Genomic DNA, 17,965 nt, shown 5'->3' on the forward strand with positions numbered 1-17,965 from the left:
ATTTGAAGTTTTTTTGTTTTAAGATAGTGACCTTCATGTCTGTGATTGCGTGACCAGAAAGATTGAAGTGTTCTCCGACTGGTTTATGAATGTTATAATTCTTGACATCTGATTTGTGTCCATTTATTCTTTTACGTAGAGACTGTCCAGTTTGACCAATGTACATGGCAGAGGGGCATTGCTGGCACATGATGGCATATATCACATTGGTGGATGTGCAGGTGAACGAGCCTCTGATAGTGTGGCTGATGTTATTAGGCCCTGTGATGGTGTCCCCTGAATAGATATGTGGGCACAATTGGCAACGGGCTTTGTTGCAAGGATAAGTTCCTGGGTTAGTGGTTCTGTTGTGTGGTATGTGGTTGTTGGTGAGTATTTGCTTCAGGTTGCGGGGCTGTCTGTAGGCAAGGACTGGCCTGTCTCCCAAGATTTGTGAGAGTGTTGGGTCATCCTTTAGGATAGGTTGTAGATCCTTAATAATGCGTTGGAGGGGTTTTAGTTGGGGGCTGAAGGTGACGGCTAGTGGCGTTCTGTTATTTTCTTTGTTAGGCCTGTCCTGTAGTAGGTAACTTCTGGGAACTCTTCTGGCTCTATCAATCTGTTTCTTTACTTCTGCAGGTGGGTATTGTAGTTGTAAGAAAGCTTGACAGAGATCTTGTAGGTGTTTGTCTCTGTCTGAGGGGTTGGAGCAAATGCGGTTGTATCGCAGAGCTTGGCTGTAGACGATGGATCGTGTGGTGTGGTCGGGGTGAAAGCTGGAGGCATGCAGGTAGGAATAGTGGTCAGTAGGTTTCCGGTATAGGGTGGTGTTTATGTGACCATTGTTTATTAGCACTGTAGTGTCCAGGAAGTGGATCTCTTGTGTGGACTGGACCAGGCTGAGGTTGGTGGTGGGATGGAAATTGTTGAAATCATGGTGGAATTCCTCAAGGGCTTCTTTTCCATGGGTCCAGATGATGAAGATGTCATCAATATAGCGCAAGTAGAGTAGGGGCTTTAGGGGACGAGAGCTGAGGAAGCGTTGTTCTAAATCAGCCATAAAAATGTTGGCATACTGTGGAGCCATGCGGGTACCCATAGCAGTGCCGCTGATCTGAAGGTATACATTGTCCCCAAATGTGAAATAGTTATGGGTAAGGACATAGTCACAAAGTTCAGCCACCAGGTTAGCCGTGACATTATCGGGGATAGTGTTCCTGACAGCTTGTAGTCCATCTTTGTGTGGAATGTTGGTGTAGAGGGCTTCTACATCCATAGTGGCCAGGATGGTGTTATCAGGAAGATCACCGATGGATTGAAGTTTCCTCAGGAAGTCAGTGGTGTCTCGAAGGTAGCTGGGAGTGCTGGTAGCGTAGGGCCTGAGGAGGGAGTCTACATAGCCAGACAATCCTGCTGTCAGGGTGCCAATGCCTGAAATGATGGGGCGCCCAGGATTTCCAGGTTTATGGATCTTGGGTAGTAGATAGAATATCCCAGGTCGGGGTTCCAGGGGTGTGTCTGTGCGGATTTGATCTTGTGCTTTTTCAGGAAGTTTCTTGAGCAAATGCTGTAGTTGCTTTTGGTAACTCTCAGTGGGATCATAGGGTAATGGCTTGTAGAAACTCGTGTTGGAGAGCTGCCGAGCAGCTTCTTGTTCATATTCCGACCTATTCATGATGACAACAGCACCTCCTTTGTCAGCCTTTTTGATTATGATGTCAGAGTTGTTTCTGAGGCTGTGGATGGCATTGCGTTCCGCATGGCTGAGGTTATGGGGCAAGTGATGCTGCTTTTCCACAATTTCAGCCCGTGCACGTCGGCGGAAGCACTCTATGTAGAAGTCCAGTCTGCTGTTTCGACCTTCAGGAGGAGTCCACCTAGAATCCTTCTTTCTGTAGTGTTGGTAGGGAGACCTCTGTGGATTAGTATGTTGTTCAGAGATATTTTGGAAATATTCCTTGAGTCGGAGACGTCGAAAATAGGATTCTAGGTCACCACAGAACTGTATCATGTTCGTGGGGGTGGAGGGGCAGAAGGAGAGGCCCCGAGATAGAACAGCTGCTTCTGCTGGGCTGAGAGTATAGTTGGATAGGTTAACAATATTGCTAGGTGGGTTGAGGGAACCATTGCTGTGGCCCCTTGTAGCATGTAGTAGTTTAGAAAGTTTAGTGTCCTTTTTCTTTTGTAGAGAAGCAAAGTGTGCGTTGTAAATGGCTTGTCTAGTTTTAGTAAAATCCAGCCATGAGGAAGTTTGTGTGGAAGGTTGGTTTTTTATGAGAGTATCCATTTTTGAGAGCTCATTCTTAATCTTTCCCTGTTTGCTGTAGAGGATGTTGATCAGGTGATTCCGCAGTTTCTTTGAGAGCGTGTGGCACAAGCCGTCAGCATAGTCTGTGTGGTATGTAGATTGTAATGGATTTTTTACCTTCAGTCCTTTTGGTACAATGTCCATCTGTTTGCATTTGGAAAGGAAGATGATGTCTGTCTGTATCTGTGCAAGTTTTTTCATGCAGTTGATAGATTTCCACTCCATATGGCTAAATGCAGTGCCTTGCATAATGACAGGTTTCAGAGTAACAGCCGTGTTAGTCTGTATTCGCAAAAAGAAAAGGAGTACTTGTGAGAACATGAAACAATGGGTGTTACCATTGGTTAGTCTCTAAGGTGCCACAAGTACTCCATTTCTTTTTGCGAATACAGACTAACACGGCTGTTACTCTGAAAACTGTAATGAGAGTGATCAGGAAAGGTGAGCAATTACCAGCAGGAGAGCGGGGGGGTCTGGGGGGAACCTTTTGTATTGATAATCAAGGTAGGCCATTTCCAGCACTTTACAAGAACAAAAAGAAATGGAGTACTTGTGGCACCTTAGAGACTAACCAATTTATTTGAGCATGAGCTTTCGTGAGCTACAGCTCACTTCATCAGATGCATACTGTGGAAACTGCAGCAGACTTTATATATACACAGAGAATATGAAACAATACCTCCTCCCACCCCACTGTCCTGCTGGTAATAGCTTATCTAAAGTAATCGTCAGGTTAGGCCATTTCCAGCACAAATCCAGGTTTTCTCACCCTCCACCCCCCCACACAAATTCACTCTCCTGCTGGTGATAGCCCATCCAAAGTGACAACTCTTTACACAATGTGCATGATAATGAAGTTAGGCCATTTCCTGCACAAATCCAGGTTCTCTCACTCCCTCACCCCGCTCCAAAAACCCACCCCCATACACACACACAGACTCACTCTCCTGCTGGTAATAGCTCGTCCAAACTGACCACTCTCCAAGTTTAAATCCAAGTTAAACCAGAACATCTGGGGGGGGGGGGGTAGGAAAAAACAAGAGGAAATAGGCTACCTTGCATAATGACTTAGCCACTCCCAGTCTCTATTTAAGCCTAAATTAATAGTATCCAATTTGCAAATGAATTCCAATTCAGCAGTTTCTCGCTGGAGTCTGGATTTGAAGTTTTTTTGTTTTAAGATAGCGACCTTCATGTCTGTGATTGCGTGACCAGAGAGATTGAAGTGAACAGTAGGAGGGGAAATAAACAAGGGGAAATAGTTTTACTTTGTGTAATGACACATCCATTCCCAGTCTTTATTCAAGCCTAAGTTAATTGAATCCAGTTTGCAAATTAATTCCAATTCAGCAGTCTCTCGTTGGAGTCTGTTTCTGAAGTTTTTTTGTTGAAGAATTGCCACTTTTAGGTCTGTAATCAAGTGACCAAAGAGATTGAAGTGTTCTCTGACTGATTTTTGAATAAAGAAAAGGAGTCCTTGTGGCACCTTAGAGACTAACCAATTTATTTGAGCATGAGCTTTCGTGAGCTACAGCTCACTTCATCAGATGCATACCGTGGAAACTGCAGCAGACTTTATATATACACAGAGAATATGAAACAATACCTCCTCCCACCCCACTGTCCTGCTGGTAATAGCTTATCTAAAGTGAGCATCAGGTTAGGCCATTTCCAGCACAAATCCAGGTTTTCTCACCCTCCACCCCCCCACACAAATTCACTCTCCTGCTGGTGATAGCCCATCCAAAGTGACAACTCTTTACACAATGTGCATGATAATGAAGTTAGGCCATTTCCTGCACAAATCCAGGTTCTCTCACTCCCTCACCCCCCTCCAAAAACCCACCCCCATACACACACAGACTCACTCTCCTGCTGGTAATAGCTCATCCTGATTTTTGAATGTTATAATTCTTGACGTGTGATTTGTGTCCATTTATTCTTTTATGTAGAGACTGTCCAGTTTGGCCAATGTACATGGCAGAGGGGCATTGCTGGCACATGATGGCATAGATCACATTGGTAGATGTGCAGGTGAACGAGCCTCTGATAATGTGGCTGATGTGATTAGGCCCTATGATGGTGTCCCCTGAATGGATACGTGGACACGTTTGGCAACAGGCTTTGTTGCAAGGATAGGTTCCTGGGTTAGTGTTTTTGTTGTGTGGTGTGTGGTTGCTGGTGAGTATTTGCTTCAGGTTGGGGGTTTGTCTGTAAGCAAGAACTGGCCTGTCTCCCAAGATCTGTGAGAGTGATGGGTCATCCTTCAGGATAGGTTGTAGATCCTTGGTGATGCGTTGGAGAGGTTTTAGTTGGGGGCTGAAGGTGATGGCTAGTGGCATTCTGTTATTTTCTTTGTTGGGCCTGTCCTGTAGTAGGTGACTTCTGGGTACTCTTCTGGCTCTGTCAAACTGTTTCTTCACTTCAGCAGGTGGGTATTGTAGTTGTAAGAATGCTTGATAGAGATCTTGTAGGTGTTTGTCTCTGTCTGAGGGGTTGGAGCAAATGCGGTTGTATCGCAGAGCTTGGCTGTAGACAATGGATCGTGTGGTGTGGTCTGGATGAAAGCTGGGGGCATGTAGGTAAGTATAGCAGTCAGTAGGTTTCCGGTAAACCTTCACCGACCCCCCCCCCCCCCCCGCCGCTCTCCTGCTAATAATAGCTCACCTTTCCTGATCACTCTTGTTACAGTCTGTATGGTAACACTCATTATTTCATGGTCTCTGTGTATATGAAATCTCCCCACTATATTTTCCACTGTATGCATCCGATGAAGTGAGCTGTAGCTCACAAAAGCTTATGCTCTAATAAATTTGTTAGTCTCTAAGGTGCCACAAGTCCTCCTTTTCTTTTTACAAATATCCTTATACTGTGGTTAGGAGGCAATTATTGCTTGATTAAAGAGCTTTTGTTACACAGCCTGTGTTGAGGGGATGTGTTTTCACTTGCCTATTTTCAGGGGCCTTGGGGATTGGTGCATTTTGGTCCCTCCTCTCTCTGCCTGTGGCACACAATGGTGTAGTCTGCTAAGGGCTGTAACAGTCTGGTTTAATTCTGGTTGCTGGGTATACTGTGTGGGTGGATGGCTGTTGTTGGTGGCCTGTGATGTACAGAAGGTCGGACTAGATGATCTGGTGACCCCTTCTGGCCTTAAACTCTATGACTAGGAAAAGGCTGGGGAGATCAGCCAAATATTCTAGAGGCCAAAACATGTGAACATGAAGCATTACAGTAAAGGAGAGTTTTAGGGAGGGATTGGAAGGAGGATAATGAGTTAGCTGTGTGGAAGTTTATGGGGAATTTCTCCAAGGCTTGGGGGGCATCATGGGAGAAAGCACAAAGTTGCTTGTTCAAAAATTTAACAAATAGACAATAGAGGCTGACATCCTGGGCCAATCAGAGGCGAGAATTGACTTTCTGATGCTGAGTGAAAGATGATAGGTAGTGTGGGGATAAGTCATTAAAAGACTTGCAAGTGAAGACAAGTAGTTTATGTTTGATATGATAGAGAAAAGGATACAAATAGTTCGGATAGAGGGAGACAACTCTGGAGTAGAGAGGAAGTTCTGTGGATGATTCACATAGAGATGGTAGTTTAATTTGTGTTTGTGGATGAGATTACCCAGAGATAAGATGGAGAGGGAGAAGCAAAGGGGACCAAGGACAGAGCCCTGTGGAATCCCTACAACAAGCTGGAGGAATGAGGAGGCTCCTCCAAAGGACACCTTGAGCAATTGGAGATGTAGGAGGGGAACCAGGAGAGGACAGAATCATGGAAACCAAAAGAGGACGGACAAGATTGCAAGAAGAGCATGGATGACTGTGTTGAAGGTAACTGACAGGTCTGGGGGAAGAGGATGAAGTACTGGTTCGGAGATTTGACTAAGAAGAGGTTATTGGAGACTTTGGTGAGAGCGGTTTCAGTTGAACGTAAGGGGTGGAAGCAGATTGGAGAGGGCCTAGGATGGAACTGGTAGAGATTAATTCCAGACAGCAATTGTAAACCATGTGTTCAATTAATTGATAAAGTTAGATGGGGAGGTAGTTGGAGAGATAAGTGGGGTCAAGTGTTCGGGTTTTTCTTAAGATGGGAGAGATTAAAGCAGGTCTTTCAGTCATCTGATGTTTGCCTCCCCTCAGCCAGCGTTGCGGTAGCTAGCTGTCTCCCCAAAATCTGTTAAGAATCCCCAAAGGGAGTGATGGCTGGAATAGCCCGTCATCTCATTATTTTGTCCACCAGTTACACCCAGTTTCTAACACATCAATGTTGGTCCATACTCTTCTTGGTTACCAGGCATGATCTTAACACAGTCTTTGAGTTATATCTGTAGGCCTTTTTTGTTTAGACTAATTCAGTCTTTCCGTCTCACTTTTGCACCTTTTCCCATACCCATGTATTATTATACGTTATTGTGACACTTTATAACATTTCACTGTCTTCTCACAGTTGAGCTCATAATTAGGGTAAATTTTTGGCAATTATTACAACATCTGTTGGACCATCTCAGACATTAGTATTAATAATGTAAAACTAACTCTCCAATAAGAGCAATTGACTAATTCCTGATCATTTCACTACAGTTCACAGTTGCAGTACATTGAATATGGGCCATAATTTTGGGGAAGTATTTAGTTCTTTTTCTGTCTTATAAGCAGTTTCATTTCTTGTCTGTATTTTTTACTTTTTCCTCCAAGAAACAAGAGAAATCAAAACTGATTCATGCTGTATCTTTGGTTGTTCTAATGTTTTTTCTTTTCTACACGGTATCAATTTAGGGTTTAGGAAAATAATAACTTTTAAATGCTGTTTAGTATTTGTGTTTTTAGTTAATAACATACATTTATTTTCTTGAAAAAAACAGCATACAATAATCCAGAGAAATTAAGCACAACATGAGAAAAATGGTATTTCATTTTCTGTCTTCTTAAACAAGGTGTAGTTAAAGACTATTTGGCTTGAAAGCTGTCTAATTTTTTAATGAGATGCTGTAATTTATTATATGTCATTAATCCATGGCCATATTTATCTGATTAGATTGATCCAGGTTTCCTGTTTGACTTTGCATTGTCAGCCCAAGATGTTCTAGCAATAGGAAATTCATGATTTTCAGAAGTTCTTGCACATTCCAGAAGACAATTGTAATCCAGATTCTGTCTCCACAACACACAATGGGGCTTAGATACCAGTGAAGGTACTTGTTATGAATGCATAAAATAGATGTCACTTTTTATTATTTATATTTATTACATTTTCTATTTACTATCGAATTTTAGAAATGACAACATATAACTATGGTGAAATAAGACTGCTATGTATCACTTAAAATTCTTTCTCTTGAAATCATTACATATTCTTACTAGTACTATTTCCCATTCATCAGTCTCCAAGTTATTGACTACATTCTTGTTTCCACATGAGGAAGATTGCTTTTGTGATATAGAGGGACATGGTGTAAGAGCTTAAATAGAACAGACAATGCTCGGAATGTTTTAATCACAATTAAAGTGTCTGAAACAGGTCTCCAGTCTCTTCTGTTTTCATGTATGGTTACATGTGTGCAGATGGAGAGGTGGCTTAAAGTGCCATTCAGATTTTCATACTGGGATCCCACATTAAATCTTGGAACCTGTAGGATAAATATGAAATTAAAGAATTAGAATTAGCATAATTTTGGTTAAGGAAATATATGTACTCTGTAAAGAAAGCCCTGATGAGCAAGCAGAAGAAGATCTTGAAAAGAATAAGTTACAAGGCCAGAAGGAATGAAGAAGGGAGGTCTGGTTCAATGAATAACTAATAAGATACGGAGAAATGTCTAAAAAACCAATAGGGGTGACTGCAAGTAGTTTTAAATAAGACAAATGGAATCTGTCTTAAAAGGAGCCTGCCTTCCTACTCCACATACACACATTATGTGTGATCTTAACAGTAAAGTCTGTGTAAACCCAGGTGCAATGGAAAAACTGTTGATCAGCAAGAAGAAATAAGGATGAAAGGCCTTGGGGGAAAAGGAGGTTGTAACTCTTATCTGGATTCAGACTGAAAATGAGGATAAATTGTCTCAATTATTTTTTAGCTGAAGTCTGTAATTGTCAATGACATAATTTGTTAAAGGGTATAAAAAGAGGTATGAATTTGAGGGTTTGTTGTGAGACCCTACCTAATCATGCTGGAGCACACCAAAATGAGACAGTTTCCCCTAGGTCTGGCCTATTTGTCAGCATACTGATTACATACTTAATAATACTTTAAAAAAAAGGAGTACTAGTGGCACCTTAGAGACTAACCAATTTATTTGAGCATAAGCTTTGCTTTCGTGAGCTACAGCTCACTTCATCGGATGCGTTCAGTGGAAAATACAGTGAGGAGATTTATATACACACAGAACATGAAAAAATGGGTGTTATACACATTGTAAGGAGAGGTTTCAGAGTAGCAGCCGTGTTAGTCTGTAGTCGCAAAAAGAAAAGGAGTACTTGTGGCACCTTAGAGATTAACCAATTTATTTGAGCATCCAATGAAATGAGCTGTAGCTCACGAAAGCTTATGCTCAAATAAATTGGTTAGTCTCTAAGGTGCCACAAGTACTCCTTTTCTTTTTGCGACTACAGACTAACACGGCTGCTACTCTGAAACCTCTCCTTACAATGTGTATAACACCCATTTTTTCATGTTCTGTGTGTATATAAATCTCCTCACTGTATTTTCCACTGAACGCATCCGATGAAGTGAGCTGTAGCTCACGAAAGCTTATGCTCAAATAAATTGGTTAGTCTCTAAGGTGCCACAAGTACTCCTTTTCTTATTGTAAGGAGAGTGATCAATTAAGATGAGCTATTACCAGCAGGAGTACTCCTTTTCTTTTTGCAAATACAGACTAACACGGCTGCTACTCTGAAACCTGTCCTTAAGAATACTTTGTTACTGTATTGCTTATTTTTACGTGGTCAGGCATGTTTAGAGCAATTGTATAAAATACTATTTGGACCTTATAAAGGAATTTATGATTAAATCAGTGTCTGGTGGGTCTCCCATATTAATATGAAAAAATTCTAATATTATTCATAGTTCCAATAGCACCCCTCTTCTGTAAATTCTGGGACCTCCTTGCCATCTGGCTATCAAGAAAGAGAAGGTGATTGTGACCTTCTGGCACCCAGTCATGTGTATGTGGGGCAGGTTGTGTGGAGGGGTTGTCGTGTGTAGGTATGAGAGATGTGTAGGTGTCAGGGGAGGCTGTTTATAGGGGGTGTGTAGCCACCAGGTTAAGAACCTGTGCTCTAAGCATCAGTTTGGAATATTTAGATCTCCTCAGACCAGGGGTCTGATTCCCAGCCGGGCTAACCTCATTTCTCCATTATTTATTTATTTACTTATTTATTTATTTTCCTGATGGAGAGAAATTGAGCCTTGTGCCATTTAGTGTGTGTCTTTTGGACAGTGCAGAGGGGAAACAGAGGTGCAGGATGCTCTGTGTGGATATTAAAGATTTTATGGCCCACTGCATAAGACCATCCTTGCCCAAAACAACTCTCTCCACTGTGTGGCAGGTGTTAGTCACTGCTGTGTGCCAGACTGCCCTTCACTGTGTGTGGGTGCAGGGGAGTTGAGTGTGTATGTGGGTTTGTGAATGTGGGTGTGTGTAGGTATGGAGTGTGTGAATGTGGGTGTGGTAGGGTGTATGTGTGATGGTGGCAGACCAAGTACCAGCTCTGGCCAAGGCCTAGGCGTGAGCTGAGAACTGACAAACTCACAGGTGGAAGCCACGATAATTCACTTGTGTATTAGTATAGATCAGAATGATTGTTAAATATACAAGAATGTTTTTGGTATTTAACCTTAATGAAAATGAATGGGATGCTGCATGGATTGTTTTCACTTATCTGTATTGTGGTAGAATGCAATAGCAAACATTTACATTATATAGATCCCTATAACTAAAAATAACCCATCAAACAAGAAAGAAACCTTGCGTAATGCAAATAAAGAACTTTAACATGAAAGTGCCAGTTCTTGTGCATTTGAAGGCAAGTGGTAATTGTGTGTGGTGACTAGAGATCAAAGACTAAATGCATTCCTCTCTCTCTGCCCTCAAAGAAAGAGCCCAGTGGTTAGTGACCCTGTCATCTTGTTTCTGGGAGAAGAAGCTATAAATATGGACACAAGGAAGAATTCTTTATCTCGGTGCTATTTGGATTCTAAAAGGGCAGAATAACTGAATGGGAAGACAGATCCCAAGAGTTATGCAGGTAGCCCTGAGAGATTGGGGGAAACAGGCAGATTACAAAATCTCTGCTAGTGTTTGGAATTATGGACTGTGACTCACCTATACATACATTTTTTAGCTGCTCTAACCTCTCAATAACTCCCATTCCTTTTTCTCAGCCTAATAAACCTTTAGTTTACTATAGAATTGGCTATCAGCGCTGTTTTTGGTGTGAGATCTAGGATGAAAATTGACCTGAGTTACTGGTCTGTTGGGATTAGTCATAACCTGGAATATTTTGTGATTTTGGGTGTGACAATTTATCACATAGTTCATCTTGCCTGGGTAGCAAGATAGACTGGCGTGTCTAAGGAGACTGTCTGTGACTGCATTATAAGACTAGTGTAGTACTTTGGGAGTTCACACTTGGTACTGAGTTGGTGAAATCTAATTGTAGAACATACCACCAGTTTGGGGCATCTACCCTGCTTTTGACAGTCTGCCCTGACGTAGGCACTCACATCTGTGAGTCACTCTAGACAGCGTGGTGGGGATTGTGGTGTGTAGGTGAGCGTGTGATGTGGTGTGTAGGGGTGTGTATGGGGGTATAGGTGTGGGGTTTGGGGGGTGTAGCTGTGTGGAGGTAAATGTGTGGGGGTTGTGATATGGAGGTTGGGGTGTGTAGGTGTGGGGGGTTGTGTGTAGGTCGGGGGTAGTGTGGGGGACTGGTCTGTGGGTGTAGGTGGGGGGCTTAGTGTGTGGTGGGTGTGTGCAGATGTGGCGGTTGTATTGTGTGGGGGTGTGCAGCTGTGTGAGGTTTGTGGGGTGGGGGTGTAGGTGTGTGTGAGGTTTGTGGGGGGGTGCGGTTTGTGGGGTGTAGGTGTGTGTGTGTGTGTGACGTTTGGGGGGGTGTGAAGTTTGTGGAGTGTAGCAGTGTGTGTGTGTGAGGTTTGTGGGCTGTCGGGGTGTGTTTGCGGGGTGTGTGTGGGTGGGGGGGTGCATGTCACCCCGCCCGGGGCTCTGCGGTAGCCCGGACGAGCCGGAACCCGCCCACCCCCCACCGCAGCAGCCGCAGAGCCGGGGACGCTTATTTCCAGCAAGGGCCCAGCCCCTCCCGCACTGACGGGGCTGGGCCCCCGCGCGAACCCCGCTTGCCCGAGCGCCCAGCCCAGCGCACTCAGCTGCCAGGGCTCGGTCAGTGCCCGCCTGCCCCCTGGCGGCGGGAGCGGGTAACTCCACCGCTGACTAGGCAGGGCTCCCCCGCAAATGGTGCGGGGTGGGGGGAGGATGCTGAGCTTCAGTGCGAAGTGCAGACCCCCCCCTTCCCTAGTGAGGCGCGCCCCCTCCCCGGCGGCCGCGCGCTGAACCGTTAACGGCCGCTTCAGGCGCGAGCCTTCTCCCCCCTTCGTCCTCAGGGCGGGGCGCGTGCAGCTTGCGGGGGAGGGGGCAGCTTGGTGGGAGGTGTGCGCAAGGGCGGGGGAGGCCCCTTCCTAGTGCTGTGGGGGTAGGTTATAGGTGGGGGGGTTACTAGGATTTGAGTGGTCATTGCATACCAAACCCCACAGGAGATAGAGCTGTGAGGGTAAAAGGAGTGTATGGGGGGGGGGGTTACTAGGGTTTGAGTGGTTATTGCATATCAAGCCCCATAGGAGGTAGAGCTGTGGGGTGAAGGGGGTGTATGTGTGGAGGTGCACTTTGGGGTGTATGGGGAGGGGTCACTAGGGGCTGCATACCAAGTCCTCTGGGAAGTGGAGCTGCAGGGGTGTGGTGGGGTAGAAATGGAGGGTGTGTGAGGGGGGTGCGGCGGGGAGTTTCTGGGGATTATTAGGATCTGGGTGGGCACTGCTTTCCCTAAAGAGGGGTAATCCCCTCTGAGATGGGACGGTGGGGGGCGTTTGGACCCACCACACCCCAGTTCACACCTGTACTGCCCATAGGCCGCACAGTCAAGGTAGAGGCTTGTCAGAAGCGGCTTGGAGTGAATAATAACAATCATTTGCCCCTTCGTCCAAGGAGCTCACAACACTTGGCTGGCACTAACTAGTTCAGCCTCACAGGTCCCTGTGCGCTGGATGGGTGAGTGCCATTCCCATTTGACGTAGAGGGAAGGGCTCCACAGTGAGTGATGCTGAAGATAGAACCCAGGAGTCCTGTCTGTTTCCCCCAGCACTAACCACTGGACCACACTTCCAGAGCCAAGAATAGAGCCCAGGAGTCCTAACTCTGGGCCCTGGCTCTCACCACATGATCAGGCTGCCTTCCTTGCAGCCCAGAGAGTTCTGCTTTGAGTGCTGACCGAAAGGATCACTCTATGGCCTTCTCAGACTATGTCATGCTTTAAATAGTAATGTTTTTCATTGGTAGTTCTGGTACAAATAGCTCCATAGCCAGTATGGTGTCCATCTCAGTGTAGTTCACGACATCTGAACTTGAGTATGGAATTGTACTCATGTTGTCTGAATTACTGTATGTAGACTGGCAGGTTGTGGCAGACGATCATTGTGACATATTGTTTCTTCAGTTCCTACTCTATCCAGTTGTGCTTCTCTTGCCACGCTTTACTTGGGGCTTTAGCTTCACCTTTCATAAAGTGGGAATCTATGGAGATCACATTATGCTGAAAATTCATGTTATAGTCTTTTGTTTTTCTGTTACACAAGATAAAAATACGTACTCATCAAATGTGACATTACACTTTTTGTTAGGTAACAATGACAAGTAACACAGTAAAAGCTGATGAAAATAGAAGTAAGCGTAGAAAGGAGATGGAGGTGAGTGGTTTTCTCTGACTTTGGTGGGGGAGAGGAATGGACGGGCAACCCTTCTAGGGATGAGGGGAGCTCAGTTAAAATGCCCATTCAGTCGATACACTCTTCACTGAGACTGCCATGGATAACTGTCCAATAGGAACAGTAGGAACAGGGTTCAGGCCACCATCTCACTCCATGTAAATTACAGAAGAGTTTTCCTGAGTGCATTAGGAGATTACAAAATAAAGCTTTTGCTTTTCACAACAAATGAAATTTGACTTACATACAGCAGCACTTCTCTGTAGGGCTTATCCTGATTGAAAGCAAAACTTCAGGTTGCATAGAAGCAGGTTGTCTATTGAACCACGCAAATCTCTCAACTCAGTGTTGCAAACAGACTTTAATTTCATCCATCCCCATAAATCAGCTTGCTTTCTCGCACGTGGGAATTTGAAATTTCATTGCTATCTCTTATTCTGACTGGAATAATAGTGCCAGGAATTCAAGTGCTGTCTTGAACATGGTAAATTTTATTATCTTTCTGATAATGCTAGTTTTTTTAACTATTCAAGTACTCAAGGAAGACAAGACCAGTCTGTATGGTTAGGTTCATTTTGTGTTTTTTCATTTCATTGTGTGTTAACATAGCATCATTGTGTGTTAACATGTGCCATATGCTGGGCCTGTTCAAAACTGTTGCCACTGGGGGGAAATCTGTGCAGCTGTCCCATACAGCCTCATCTGTTGGTGCTCAGAGCAGAAGATTGCTGCTTTTTTCATATGCTACAGTGCACTTTGTAGTGTCCTTTAGCAAGATACTGGGGAGGTAAAACTGACTAGCTGGTTTATGAGGTCTTGTCTATACAGCAGAACCATATTATAACCTGATAATCACATTACCTGTTCACATTCAGGATGGAGGCATAATACACTCACATGGTTAAGAACACAAACTGCATGTGAAGTCAGCAATATTATAACCTTAATTTAAAATAAAATCCAAAATGCAGGTCCAAACTGCAAAGTTTCAAATTCCTAAGAACCTGTACTAGCATGCATTTTTTCCCATGTGTTTTGTTACTAGAATGAAGCTTCAGAAAGTCCTCAGTTGTCCTCCCTGGAAAGACCAGACTTGGCTCTTTCTGAAAGCTCACAGTCACTTTACAAACCTGAAGCACTGGAAAAGGTTTTAAATGGTGATGTATTAAAAATATTCAGATTACTCAGACAGATAAATATTGACATGAAGCACTCAATTCACATCTTTGAAATAAAATAAATATTTGTATTAACAGATATGAACAAGGAAATTAATAACCTGTTGTCAAAATATGCCCACATTTTAAGGCAAGTGAGCTTTAACCTTTTATACAATTTTTATATACTTAAAATAACCTGGGATAATTCTTGTTTCTTAGAATATTTTTAGTCTAACTACTTGCCAACTTTGAGATATGGATAGGATGCAATGTGGTTTGATGGGCTAATGCTTTCAGCTGCATGGGTGTAATTCTTCCCTTGATGCACGCTCATAGTTCTGAGTAGTGTTAGAGCAGGGGTTCTCAAACTGGGGTCGGGAACCCGCAGGGGTCACGAGGTTATTACATGGGTGGTCGTGAGCTGTCAACCTCCACCCCAAACTCCACTTTGCCTCCTGCATTTATAATGGTGTTAAATATATTAAAAAGTGTTTTTAATTTATAAGGGGGGTCACACGCAGAGGATTGCCATGTGAAAGGGGTCACCAGTACAAAAGTTTGAGAACCACTGTATTAGAATATTGCCAGATTGATCACAAAACTTAACCTCAGAACAAAATACAAAATCCATCTTTTTGCCCTAGCCTTCCTACATGCTGACACTACAATAGAAACACACGCAGTTCTTTGTATTGAAAAAACAAAATAAAAAACCTGCCTGCTTAGCATCAGGAAAGGAAGACAGAAATATTTTTAGCAATTTTTTAAACTGATGGAAGGCACTTGGATACTACACCGAAGAGTGCTAATATGAATACCTAGATGATTGATACATAAAGGTGGCATGTGGTGTGGTGGAATGTCTGCAATGTCAAGAAACTGCAGAAGGAAAAGATTAACCCTAAATCCTGAAATAACAAACTCCTCTATTTAGTCTGACAAGTTAGTTTCTAAGGTGCCACAAGTCCTCCTTTTCTTTTTGCGGATACAGACTAACACCGCCGGACTCTGAAATCTATTTAGTCTATGAAACTGAAGAGTTAACTTAGTCATGAATTCCATTGACTGAGAGACAACAGATTTATAAGCAAAGCATGAAAGCAAATTCCAAATATCAGCAGTAGTTGAGAATGTTAATATTTTTAAGTATTTATTTTAATGTTAGTTTTTTTTTCCAATTAAGTGAGAGAGCGGCAATGGATGCTTCTTATGTACAAGAGCTTGATGGAATCTTGAAAGAAGCAAAGATCATAGAAAATCACTTGAAACAGAAAAGAGAGAGTCTGAGACACAGGTTCACAGTCATTGCAAACACCCTGCAAAGCTAAAATTGATTTTGTCTGGCAAATAAGCCAAAATGTAGGGCACAGAGTGTTGGTCATGTATGGTGTTGTATACTAGAACATACGCTGTAAGGGAAGATGCCGGGTTTCATACATATTTAGCTTTCTGTCTGTATCTTTAACAGTACAAGCAATTTTTAACACTTTTGGAAGCAGCATACTTTATTGAAATATAGCAAAAAAAAATCAAAACGAAGACAACAGACAGTAATTAGTGTCGTGGTAATTAGTGATACAAAACACTGGTCTCCATGATAAAACCCGTACCTTTAAGGCGCTTTAAAAATCAAGTAATAAGTTTGTCATCTTTATTGACTTGCTTATGCTGAGCCCTGGAGTCCCTTCCCTTGAGTATGTTGAAGAGATGGGAAGAACAAAATAAGGTTTGGGATGCTTGAGATGCTAGGGTTTGGGGATATCACAAGAGAACAGAAGCGGGGAGGATTTTGATACTAAAATCTAGGATTTTATCAAACATTGTCATGATTAAATCCCGCCCCCCCCCCGGAACTTATGTGATATCCCTTATCAAACTTGGCTAACAGTATAAATGAAAATAGCCTTTAAATTGTTTTCCCACTTACTGATTTTCTGTTATTGTTTGTTTCTATACTGTCTACAAACAATTCTTACTAGAATAAATATTATTTTTTGGTCTCAGAACATAGAGAGAGGAAGGAAGCGTGGGAATGAGGAACTATCAAGGATCTTATTCCGGGAAGAGTGTAAAAATAGCTTTTGGCAATATTTATTTGAAAATACACTTTAGCTCTTTTATTGATTTTAAATGAATCATAGCGTTAACATTAACAATAGTTTGGGTCACATTGCCAAATCCCCAGGCAATATGTTGAAATTTAACCCCATACTATGTCAGTATTGTGTGACGTATATACAATTTACTTAATACTTAAGTAGTATTTGAACAATTTTTCTTCACTGTCTATTGACTGAGTTCAAACAATGATTCATAAAGTGTACAAGACATCATTTGTGCAGTTTGCCAGACTAATGTAATAAAGAAAACCACTAGAACGTCCTTTAGGATGGTGCCTAAATATCTTTGAAAATCTGAACCTTCGTCTACTTCTGACTTTTTGTCCATTTTATAAGAATATTACTTTAGTTTAACAATTTTACCTATTTTCTTTTAAAATAAATGATTACATTGCTATTAAGAGGTACTGTAAAAGGTTAACTTGGGAGAATGGGAGAGGTATGTATAAGACAACTAGAATTTGTAGAAATTCATGGTAGCTGCAAGCATAAACTTCATAAATTTAAACTTACAGATGACATCACTGTTAAGATGTTAATATTTAACGTACGCTACTATGGATTGTATGTTTGTCTTGCCATACACTCCACCGTAACTTAGACAAAATCAAAATGTGAAGACACTGGAAGATATTATCAATCTTAATTTAGAAATAATACCAAGTAATATAATGTTTTTGTTTACTACTCTAAAATGTTTATCTTAGACTAAGAATTTGACTCTTTAAAAAAAAGGAAACTCGAAAAATTGTGGTTATTTATAGTTTCACAAAACTCCATCCAAATTGTTTACTTTATAAAGTATAATGACGATAAAAAGGACAGGTCAGCACTCTTGTTTCTGAATTTAGACACCTAAATCCTTATTTCAGCACCTAAATAAACATAATCAGACTTTCATTGGTGCCAAGCATCCACAGCTTCCACTAAAGTCAAAGGGAGTTCATCGCCAGTGCTTACATCTGTGGCAACCAGGCCACTTATTTAGGCACCTAACTATGGATTTAGGTGTCTAACTTGAGGCATGCAAGTATTGAAAATGTTGGTCATAACATTTATAGTATCAGTAAAGATTAGAGCTCACAAAAGACCCACTGCATCACATAGTTAAATTCTTTACCAGTAACATTATTTTTTTACAGAACACTGTCCAATACTATTACTTTTGAAGTGCTTTGCAAAATTCTAAAATCTATTTAATAGGACTATAATTTATAGATATAAGTGCATGTCTTATAAGTATGATTGCACAGTCAGGCATTAAGGTTCAATTAAATGCAAGGTGTTCATCTTTGAAGAATCATCCTTGTTTTTGTGTAGTCATGTCGTATTCTTTTTGCATCTGAGTTGTAAAATATTCATAACCTATGTCACCCAAGGTATAAGCATCTGCAGAAGATGT

The 17,965-nt window shown here is 42.2% G+C and overlaps 2 protein-coding genes across 2 annotated transcripts in view; both read left to right on the forward strand.

The window, feature by feature from the left end:
- Positions 1-17,965, forward strand: part of BCO2 (beta-carotene oxygenase 2) — an 89,549-nt gene that overhangs the window by 29,736 nt on the left and 41,848 nt on the right. The gene's annotated exons all lie outside the window — the stretch shown is intronic.
- TEX12 (testis expressed 12) lies at positions 13,206-16,220 on the forward strand. The gene is made up of 4 exons (XM_077839897.1): positions 13,206-13,265; positions 14,329-14,440; positions 14,540-14,591; positions 15,627-16,220. The coding sequence occupies exons 1-4, from the start codon at positions 13,206-13,208 to the stop codon at positions 15,769-15,771; spliced, it is 369 nt and encodes a 122-aa protein (XP_077696023.1). The 3' UTR covers positions 15,772-16,220.

This window comes from Eretmochelys imbricata, chromosome 22, assembly GCF_965152235.1.
Source record: "Eretmochelys imbricata isolate rEreImb1 chromosome 22, rEreImb1.hap1, whole genome shotgun sequence".
Taxonomy (NCBI): domain Eukaryota; kingdom Metazoa; phylum Chordata; order Testudines; family Cheloniidae; genus Eretmochelys; species Eretmochelys imbricata.

Bases quoted from the DNA above. Each gene is read 5' to 3' on its own strand.
- TEX12 (XM_077839897.1), top strand. From the start codon at position 13,206: ATGACAAGTAACACAGTAAAAGCTGATGAAAATAGAAGTAAGCGTAGA. The intron at 13,266-14,328 runs GTGAGTGGTTTT...TTTTGTTACTAG, and splicing joins AGCGTAGAAAGGAGATGGAG to AATGAAGCTTCAGAAAGTCC. The intron at 14,592-15,626 runs GCAAGTGAGCTT...TTTCCAATTAAG, and splicing joins AAATATGCCCACATTTTAAG to TGAGAGAGCGGCAATGGATG.